General features: G+C 42.0%; 1 protein-coding gene across 2 annotated transcripts; it reads left to right on the top strand.

The window, feature by feature from the left end:
• The first annotated feature begins 709 nt into the window (after positions 1–709).
• On the top strand, positions 710–9,766 carry MSMO1 (methylsterol monooxygenase 1). 2 transcript variants are annotated; one of them, XM_074866528.1, is made up of 6 exons: positions 710–856; positions 2,476–2,785; positions 3,804–3,952; positions 4,821–4,947; positions 7,029–7,183; positions 8,786–9,766. In XM_074866528.1, exons 2-6 carry the CDS (start codon positions 2,528–2,530, stop codon positions 8,991–8,993), a joined length of 897 nt encoding a protein of 298 aa, XP_074722629.1. In that variant the 5' UTR covers positions 710–856; positions 2,476–2,527; the 3' UTR covers positions 8,994–9,766. The 2 variants fall into 2 exon arrangements, with proteins under 2 accessions (XP_074722629.1, XP_074722631.1); XM_074866530.1 differs by lacking the exon at positions 710–856 and adding an exon at positions 1,027–1,192.
• The last annotated feature ends 298 nt before the right edge of the window (positions 9,767–10,064 follow it).

Raw genomic sequence — 10,064 nt, 5'->3', positions numbered from 1 at the left:
TACTGTGACCTACCCTTGTATTTCAGTCGTTTTATTTACTTAAGCAAGGAAGCCGCAGTGTGGGTACCTGGACACCAGCGCTCTCCCTCCCTCCTCTGCAGCCGCAGGCAGCGCTCTGGCGGCGGCCGAGGCTGGGCACGAACGCGAGGGCCGCGCCTCCCTAAAACCAAAAGAGAAGACAAGGATTCGGGGAGCAGCGCCGCCGTGCCGTGCTGCTCTGGTGACAGACCCTCGCCGCCGCTTTAAACGAAGCGTCAGCAGCAGCGCGGAGGGAGGCCACGGGCAGCGGCGGCTCTTCTCGGGAACGACCCTTTCCCTTGTTACCGGCCGCCGCCGCCGCCCCCTGGGCCGCGCTCTGACTCCCCTCCTCCTGCGACTGTACTTCTTGGCAGCTTCTGCCGCCGGTCGCGCCCGGGCCGGCCGTGTGGAGACAGGCGGCGGCTACCGGGGTTGCCGGGGAGCGGCGCCGCGCAACGGCCCCAGCGCGAGGGACGGGCGGGGCCCGCGCCCGCCCCGCCCGGCGGAGGTGTCGGTCTCCTCCTCATCACGTCTTTGACGTCATCCGGTCTCCCTCCCGCCTCATTGGCCTCGCGCCGAGGTCTCACTATCCTCACTCCACCCCTTCAGCCAATCGGCGCGCGGGAGCCGCAGCTCCGTCCCGGCCTCCTCACGCCTGACTGTCCGCCGCTGCCGCCCGCCAGCCAATTGGCGCCGCGCCGGGGCTTTGCTGCGCGGCCAATGGGAGGGCGCCCTTGAAGAGCCGGCGGCCCCGGCGGTTGTTAGTCTGGCCACGGGCGCTGCCGCCGCTGCCGCTGCTGCCTCCGCCGTGGCGTGAGGGGCCGCCGCTGTCACCCAGGTGAGGGGGCGCGTGGGCTCCGCCGCCGGGGGAGGCCGAGGGCGGGCGGGCGCAGCCTGACGCGGGGGTGCCCGTGCCGTTGTCTGGGTGCGAGTGCCAGCCCGCCGGGCCGTGGGGCTCCTCCTGGTGCGACCCCCGTGCCGTGGCTGCGGGTGGAGTCCCGGCTGTGCGCGGGTGCCGCCGGCCGGGCGTCTGCCCTGGGCATTGCCCGCGGCGTGTGCCGGGCCTGTCCGCCTCCGCGCAGGGCCCTCGCACGGGCTGGGCGGGACGGACGAGTCCGATCCAGGCGCAACCTGGCCGCTGGCCCCTCGGCTAGCCGGCGGCTTTCTTGGGAGGGTGAGTAGCCTTGCGTGCCCATCGGTTCAGGAGCTGGGGTTGTAAGCTTCCCCGGCATCTGCTGTGATGTACTTAACGTTAATAAAGTGGCATCTGCTGTGATGTATTTACTGTTAATAAGAAATGGTAGTATCTTGGTGCTGTTCATAAGAAAGACAAATGGTAACTAATGTTGTTGGACACCGAGCTTGGTGCGTTATTTATGTTGGACCTAGTCTGAGTGTATCAGCTGGGGACTAACCAGCGTTCTCTGGCCTGTATATTGTATACGCATTTTAGAGTGGAAGATGGACCTGTTAGAGGGGGTCCAGAGGAGAGCCAGGAGGACGATCAGAGGCTACATCCCCTGTGGAGAGAGGCTGAGAGAGTTGGGGTTGTTCAGCCTGGAGAAGAGAAGACTCTGGGGAGACTTTACTGCGGCCTTTCAGTATATAAAGGGGGCTTATAAGAAAGATAGAGAAAGACTTTGCTGAGGTCTGTAGTGACAAGATAAGGGGTGATGGTTTTAAACTAAAAAAAGGTAGGTTTAGATTGCACATAAGGATGACACTTTTTACCATGAGAGTGGTGAGACACTGGGACAGGTTGCCCAGAGAAGCTGTGGATGCCTCATCACTGGAGGTGCTCAAGGTCAGGTTGGATGGGGCTTTGGGCAACCTGATCTAGTGAAAAATGTCCCTGTCTATCCCAAGGGGTTTGGACTAGATGACCTTTTTAAAGGTTCCTTCCAACCCAAACCAACAAGCAGCCTATTCTGTGGAAATGGCAGAAGTTCAGGGCACCAGCAGGAATGCTGCCTCTATGCTTTTGGAAGCTGTAATGAAAGCTCCATTACTTATGGGAAGGTGGATTGCCCCAAGCTAGCTACAGTCTAAAGGCAGTCTGCTGTGTTGATGTAGTTTGCGTGGATTCTGGCTCATAGCTATGAGAAGAATGAGGCTGGATAATCAAGAGATCACAGTTAATTTAATTTCCAAATCTGGTTTGAATCTTTCTGTGCTCTTTTAGTACAGGATATAATTATTCTAAAAAAAAAATTGAAATAAAATGGGTAATAATGAATATTTCTTTATCCTTTTGCTTTCTTAATCTCAAAACTTGAGAGCTGATTACCTCTCAAACCAATCTTAAGTTTTGTTCTTTTACACTATTCTGTAGAAAGAAAATCTGTCTTTCCCTTCCCTGTTTGTACTTTAAAGCTAGGCAACAACTAAGATAGGTAATGTTTTTTTTTTTTTCTGAAGATTAACTGTTGTTTATTCAATTTTTCTCAAAATTTGCAGGTTACTTATAGACAACTGTAGAAGAACTGTAATTGTGATGTTTTATGTTTGAATGATGGCAATGAACGACAGCGTTAATATCTTGAACTCTGCTTATCTGGCGGTGGAATATATAGACTCTTTCTTGCCTGACAATCCCCTGCAGCAGCCATTTAAAAATGCCTGGAATTACATGCTGGATAACTACACAAAGTTCCAGATTGCAACTTGGGGATCACTTATAGTTCATGAAGCTGCATACTTTTTGCTCTGTGTACCTGGATTCGTCTTTCAGTTTATACCATACATGCAAAAGTATAAAATTCAGCAGGTAAGACAAAGGTGTGAACTACACACTTCCTGATTTGTTTTTGAACATGTGAAGTAGAACATATAACTGCAGTATCCTAGTTTCCAATTTATATGACTCTATTTCCTCTATGACTTGGACATCCTGGAAGTAACAGAGCAAAATTACAATGTGTATGAGGAGAGAAGTGGATTTTTCTGAGGGAGGGTATCCTTTTCACCATGGTGGTATAGAGAGAAAAGGGTATATCAGTCTTTGCTAACAGGGTTACATACACGGTTTATGCATCAGCAGGGGATGGTGTGTATCATAGCATCCGGTGGTAGAGGTGTGTCTTAGTATTATGAAAGAATTACGTGGTGTGCTTATTTAATAGCAGGTGTCTCTCTCAAAATACCTCAATGCACACCCTCTTGAAAGGATTTTGAAGTATTTTAACAATGGAGAAAGCCTGGGATGGACTGCACGCTTGTAATTGGTATTAAAAGCACATCCAATGCCTAAAGATGATTGTTTTCCCCCAGTTTTTTGTAATATGAATTGGAAATTAATAATACCAGCTTCTGAAATTACTGCAGTAATTGGTAAAACGTCTCCCTGCGAAAACTGAATGTTTTCAAGACAACTTATTTCTTCATAAGCTTATATCTTCAGCTTCCCTTTGTATTACTTCAGCTATGGAAATACATTCTGTGGTGTGAAGAAGAAAAGCAAACTTGGATTTGAGTTAAACTGTTAAATGTTCCTGCTAATTACAAACAATGAAATAACAAGAATAGTTTGGGGCGACTGACAAAGACAACTTCCATTGAGAGGCTTACTTTAAATTTTATAGAAAGCTAGCTTAGAAAAAGAGGTTTTGATGAAACTGAATCCAATCCCATGTAATTTGTATTGCCTGTGTTAATTTGTGTTATTGGAGGACCTGCTGTGTGTCTTCCAAAGCGAAATGAAACTGCCTCCAAAGTAATTTTTGCAGCACTTCAGTTATGGGCAATAGAAATATGTAACACAACCAATTCTTTTTGCTTCTTCTTAGGATAAACCAGAAACATGGGAAAAACAGTGGAAGTGTTTCAAAACGCTCCTCTTCAATCACTTTTTCATTCAGCTTCCTCTGATTTGTGGCACCTATTACTTCACGGAGTATTTTAACATCCCATATGAGTGGGAAGAGATGCCTAGATGGTAGGTAGATTTTTCTCATATGTTGATGCTGAGTTACATACAGTTGGAGGTGTGGAATATTTAACAATAAGCTTTTGGTGATGTAAACTGTTTGTTAATTTGCTTCTGTTGATACTTAAATGCTATTAAGAGCTAATTAGAACTTTCTAGATTTTTTTTGTTTTTTTAAATGGCTCCAAATTGTTCTGATACTCAGAAGAAGAGAGATTAGGATGGAGTTTATAGAAGCAAAACAAGATTCGTGGTGGTGTGACTTAAAAATATTGGACTTTCTGGGGTTTTTTTATCCAAAATTTTTTGACTCTTCCTAAGTGTTTCTTCTCTCCACCTTGTTTTAGATCATAGCAGCAGTGTGTTCCTTAAAGGAGAGAATGTACCACCTGCTTCACATTCTCCTTTTTTTGCAGTAAACGGATATACTTTTAAACAAAGCTAAATTAGTTGTAAATGCCGCTTCCTCACCCAACCCCCACCCCTAGAGTGGTTCTTTACAACAGAAGGTTGTCTTTCTTGGAAAGCTATTTTGTGTCTGGTTTAGATAGCTGCTGTAGCTCTATATTTTTATATCTAGGTCTTACACCGTCTATGAGTGTTCTCTGTAGACTGTGTGTGTAACATTGAAATGACACCTTGTTATACCGCATGCTAACTCACTTCAGCATATCAACAGATGAGCTGATAAGCACAGTAGCCCTTGTAACTGGTTAATATTTTTAGTATGTTAAAGAGGTAGTGTCAACGTGCTGTTATTTAGTCAGTAATAGGCGTAAACATTTCCCACCCTTACTAACATATAAACTATTTTCTCTTTTGGGATTGTACATCTGCTAATATTTTTTATAACTAATAGCTCTTCTCCTTTTTAAAGGTACGTTCTGGTTGCCCAGTGTTTTGGATGTGCAGTGATTGAGGATGCCTGGCACTATTTCCTGCATAGATTGCTGCATCACAAGAGAATATACAAGTATATCCATAAGGTTCACCATGAGTTTGTTGTATGTATTCCTTGATCTTTTTTTTTTAATTGTTTTTAGTATATGCGGTTTCATACAATTTATTTAAATGTCTTATTTGAAAGAATTAAGAATTTTGCATCCCTCTGACAGTAGGATAGATGTCTTGAGCTCTTTGTCAAGAACAGTCTTCCATTTTGTTTCTGAAAACACCTCCTTTATTTCATTTAATGGCAATGAAAGATCACACTCTTGCTAAAGTTTGATTGTATCTGTTGACCTAGGTGAAGCAGGCTTTTAAAAGCGTATTTATAGGTCTCATTGTTAGGGGAGGGGAAACAGCAGGTTTCTGGGTTTGATGGTTTGCCAGTTCTTTTACCACCTAGGGTGTTATCCAGAGCATACTGATCCCCAGAACACAATCCAGACAGGCAGCTCCAGCAAGGCCTGGATGTGTGCATCATACATGCAGCGTACTTGATTCAGGGAGGGATTATAGCTCTGGATATGGGCCTCTGGAAGCAGTATAGCCAGTTGTGTGGTACTGCATCAAGAGCACAGTGCAGTACAGAGATATTTTGGGTGGTTCTGCATTTAACGGTGTTGGAGCCAACACTGAGCACAAGGTAATGAGCCACACTTGACTGAAGGTGGCACTGTTCTGAGCCAGGTAGGGTCCAGCAGTGCTTACACCTTACAGTTTGTATAGTTGTGTTTAGATGGCACTGTCTCTGGATCACGGAAGTCAGTGCTGCTGTATTTGTGTACTGCTGTGTATAAGCTATACTGTGCATAAGGTAAACTGCAAGCTGCTGGGTCAGGGGTGGTTTATACAGGCTGCCAGTGATAGAGAAGTTTGGTATTGATTGATGCATGCATAGATACGTACATCTGCAGCAGCAGCTGCTGTTTTCCTCTTGCTCTTGGCAGCCCCTCAGGTCTCTAGCAGGAGCAGCTTCTGGCCGTTATTCTTGAGAGTGGTTAGCAGTTCACACAGAATTGACCTTGTAGGCTAATGGCTGTTTCACTAAAAACTTTGCCTGATCGCTCTCTACAACTACCTGAAAGGACATTGTAGAGAGGTTGGTGCTGGTCTCTTCTCACAGGTAATTAGCGATAGAACAAGAGGGAATGGCTTTAAACTGCAACAGGGGAGGTTCAGACTGGACATTACGAAAAAAATTTTCACAGAGAGAGTGGTCAGACAGTGGAATAGGCTGCCCAGGGAGGTGGTGGAGTCACCATCCCTGGATGTGTTTAAGGGTCGTTTAGATGAGATGTTGGGGGATATGGTGTAGGGGAGAACTTTGTAGAGTAGGGCTGATGGTTGGACTTGATGATCCCAGGGGTCTTTTCCAACCTGAATGATTCTGTGATAGTAAAAGGTGAAGATTTTAAAATTGCCCTTAAGCCAAAGTGGATTTTATTTTTTTCTGATAATCAAATTTACAACCTTCAACATTAGGTTAAATTTTTTTAAACTGTTCCTTGTGTGGTGTTCTGTTTTTGAAAACTGTCTATGGAATGTCTTTTTTGGTAAACCAAAGGTAGGAATGACTGGTGTGCGTGTGTGTATATATAAAGGAAAGAAAATGTTTTATTTCAATCTCAAAATAACATTTGAACAGTACAAATTTACTTTAAAAAAAAATCATCAAAGATGAGGCTTTTTTTGTTTTTAAAATAAATTTCTAAGTGAATCCTGATTCTGAGAATATTTTGGCTTCCTTCTTTCTTCTGCTTCCAAGACTGGATTTATAACAAAGCTGATAGGAGCTTGCCAAACACTTTAATATTCCTGAAATAACACTTTGGCCTGGGGTAATGGTAAGCCTAAATAAAAGTTTTCAACTTTTCAACTAGTAGTGAAGTGTTTGGAGTCACTAATGGAATGATAATACTTATGACCCTGGAACACTGTTTTCCCAGTGAGGATCTGAACACCTGTGTTAAGGCCCTTGCTCAATCATACCATTTCCTTTGCCCCCAACATCATTCCATTTGTCCTATTGTAGTTTTGTGGGGTAATGGGAAGATGAGAGTACCACAAAACGCTGATTCTGATTTTGGCATATGTAAAATTGAAAATGGTGACTGTGTTTCTGTCTGCTATCTCTTTCTAGTCTCCATTTGGAATGCAAGCAGAATATGCACATCCTCTGGAAACACTTATCCTTGGAACTGGCTTTTTTATTGGAATTGTTGTTTTCTGTAACCATGTGATTCTTCTGTGGGCCTGGGTGATATGTCGCTTAATGGAAACCATTGACGTACACAGGTGAAATCCTCATTGCTTTTTAATAATTGCTTTTTCTCTTCTCCCTGTCTCCAACTTACCTGCCTCTTTCAGATTTACTGTTTATTTTGCACTGAAATGCATTTATGCATCTTACAAAGAATAATACAACCTGAACAGTTACCACTGTTTTCTATTTTGAGGTAGTGTTAATAGCAAATCTTGCTGATTAAAAGAGTGCAGACTGTCAGCTAGAGCATCTCAAGGAGGGTTTCGGAAGCTACGTGCCTCATCAGGATGTCTGGCTCTTGATATTTGGTGTACAAGTGATCTTATGCATATTAGAATACCAAAAATTAATTACAAAAAGCAACATTCCAGCAAGAGTTCTTTCCATTTAATAATACTTTGTCAGAGAGTTTTCCTGGACAAGAGAAATTTTAGTCTATACAACCACTGAGTGTCTTTAAAATAAATATATAAATTACTTTTATTTATTTGCTTATTAATTTATTTGTTGTAGATACAAAGGACAAGACTTCTTGTCTCTGTAGTAAAACTGACTTCTTTCTAATTTGACTCCAAAATGCTAGTGCAAATCCCAATAGGCTTAGTTGGGCTCATCTGCAAATGAGTGAGTTTTTCTTTCCTGTGGAAGGGAACAGTAAGAGTTCATTTTTAAATGCTAGTATTACACTTGACCTTGTATCTGTAAATATATTATGAAGCATATACTGCCTTATTAAGCTGAGTGTCAAGTGTTTTAGTGGAACATAAGCTACTAATGAAGTCATCGTACAAATCATTGCTGGTTTAGTAATATATTGCTTATAGGCTGAGAAGTATATGTTGTGACATACCATGAAGTGATTGATGCAAAATATGAATCTCCTTTGATAATTATCAGTTTGTTGTCTGCATGAGGTGTTTATAAGAAATTACCTTGTGCTTTCCCCACTAGGTGGTGGTAAGATGCTTTCCTGTACTACTAAGCAAAAGAGTTGAAACCCCTCTAAAGCAAACTGTTCTGGTTTTAATATTACTTTAATTGTATATTTTGAATTTTAAACATATTGAGCATTTGCAGTAAGCTGAAAGTAAGAGTAAAAATACTAAAATTGTAGTTGATTTGAGATGCTGCTTGATGAGCAGCTGAGCTAATGTTCATAGATTGTTGCTAAAAGATGCTCTTACTTCTTGTTCCTCCTTCCTGCTGGGCCATCTTGTCTAGACCACGCTTTTGCCAAGAAAGGTTGGACCAGATGATCCTTGAGATCCCTTCCAACCTGGTATTCTATGATTCTGTGATTCCTAACATCACTCTTGAGTCAGTTAAAGCTGCTAAGCTAGCAGGAAGTTAGCCACTGTGATTTTTTTAGGTGACTTGCTTAAATTTTTTTGTATTGCCAGTCAGCTGAGGTGAAAAGGTCGGAAAGTGCCAAAGCCATTGTGGGATAGTTTACAGGGGCATTTGGCTAGGATAGGAGGAATCTTGTTTTCCTATTAAGCCAGTATTACAAGTGATTACCTCAGGGCCTTACCATACCAAAAAATCATTTTATAAAAATAATGTTAGTCTCTATATTTTGTGGTTTATGTCTGGGAAAAATCCTTACTATAGTTGATTTTTTTTCTCCCCTGTAGTGGCTATGATGTTCCGCTGAACCCTCTTCATTTGGTGCCTTTCTATGCTGGGGCCCGCTTTCATGATTTCCATCACATGAACTTTATCGGCAATTATGCTTCAACCTTCACGTGGTGGGACAGAATCTTTGGTACAGACTCTCAATTCATTGCCTATAAAGAAAAAGAGAAGAAGCAACAACTCATAATGAAGAAGAAGTCTAACTAAATTTCCAGTGTAAAAATTCTGATGCTAATACTGGTAGTCAACTTTTGCTTTTCTGTAAAGCAAAATAGTGATTGGGTGTTAAGCATAAATCTTGTTCCTTGGCTACTAAGTGGTAGGGAAAAAAGGCTAATTACACTGCAGTATCTTCCTAATGGGAATGCTTTCTATTTTATACTTAAGTACCGCATATATTTTAACTACAGATTTAAAGATGATGCAAAAAAACCTGAGATGACTTGTGTCTATCCTTTTTTTTTCTTTTTTTTCCAAAAAAAAAAAAATCAATTTTGTCTTTAATGTTGCCCACTTTGGATTCAGACAGAATTGTACATGTACACTGAAATTGGACTTAGTTTTTTTAAATATATATTCTTAAATTTGTACTATCAAATAGCAGAAGATATTAACTAGTATCAGCACTGTACTATTTAAATATTGGGTAAAAGTCGCTTAAAACCAAAACATCTGTTAATAAGAAGCTTGGACAGGCCTTTTGCACACTGGATAACGCAAACTGTTAATAACAGAATACCTGGCTAAACATGAGTTAGCAGAGACATTCCTGATCTAGATTTATTATGTCATTTTAGATTACAGGTAAAAAGAATAGAAGTTTTTATTTGAAGAAACTGGTTTTTGCTGCTCTTTTGATGTTGGTCTGTCAGTGTACTTAGCATTTACATTACATTCTTCTCTATGTGTTGTAATTTGCTGAACTGACTTGTTGCTATATTTGCACTTGTGACTGATGAAATAAATGTGGTTTGGTTTGATGCGTGTATTATACCTTTCATATGTTTTTTTATACAAAACTGTCTTACTCTATTCATCTCTTTAATGAAGAAGCATTAGTTCTGTTAGTGTGGTCTACAATAGTTCCATCTGTTAAACTACTTAGAGACAGCAGTAAGAAATGGAAATGGAGAACATCTTATAAATTCCGCTGGTTTGTGTTTTGAAGGACTTGGATGCATAGCTACTCAGGGTAGGGACAACTTTTGGGCCAAGTGTATTCTCAAGTTAAGCTTCAGCTTTCACAAACTAGAATCTCAAAATCTATTACTTGAGTTG

Source organism: Strix uralensis, chromosome 4, assembly GCF_047716275.1.
Source record: "Strix uralensis isolate ZFMK-TIS-50842 chromosome 4, bStrUra1, whole genome shotgun sequence".
Taxonomy (NCBI): Eukaryota; Metazoa; Chordata; class Aves; order Strigiformes; family Strigidae; genus Strix; species Strix uralensis.
The sequence above is the reverse complement of the archived record's forward strand: the minus strand, read 5'-3'. Positions and strand labels throughout refer to the sequence as shown.

Excerpts from the sequence above, each read along its gene's own strand:
- MSMO1 (XM_074866528.1), top strand. The coding sequence starts at position 2,528 with ATGATGGCAATGAACGACAGCGTTAATATCTTGAACTCTGCTTATCTG. Across the intron at positions 3,953-4,820 it reads TGGGAAGAGATGCCTAGATG|GTACGTTCTGGTTGCCCAGT; the intron begins GTAGGTAGATTT and ends TCCTTTTTAAAG. Across the intron at positions 7,184-8,785 it reads GAAACCATTGACGTACACAG|TGGCTATGATGTTCCGCTGA; the intron begins GTGAAATCCTCA and ends TCTCCCCTGTAG.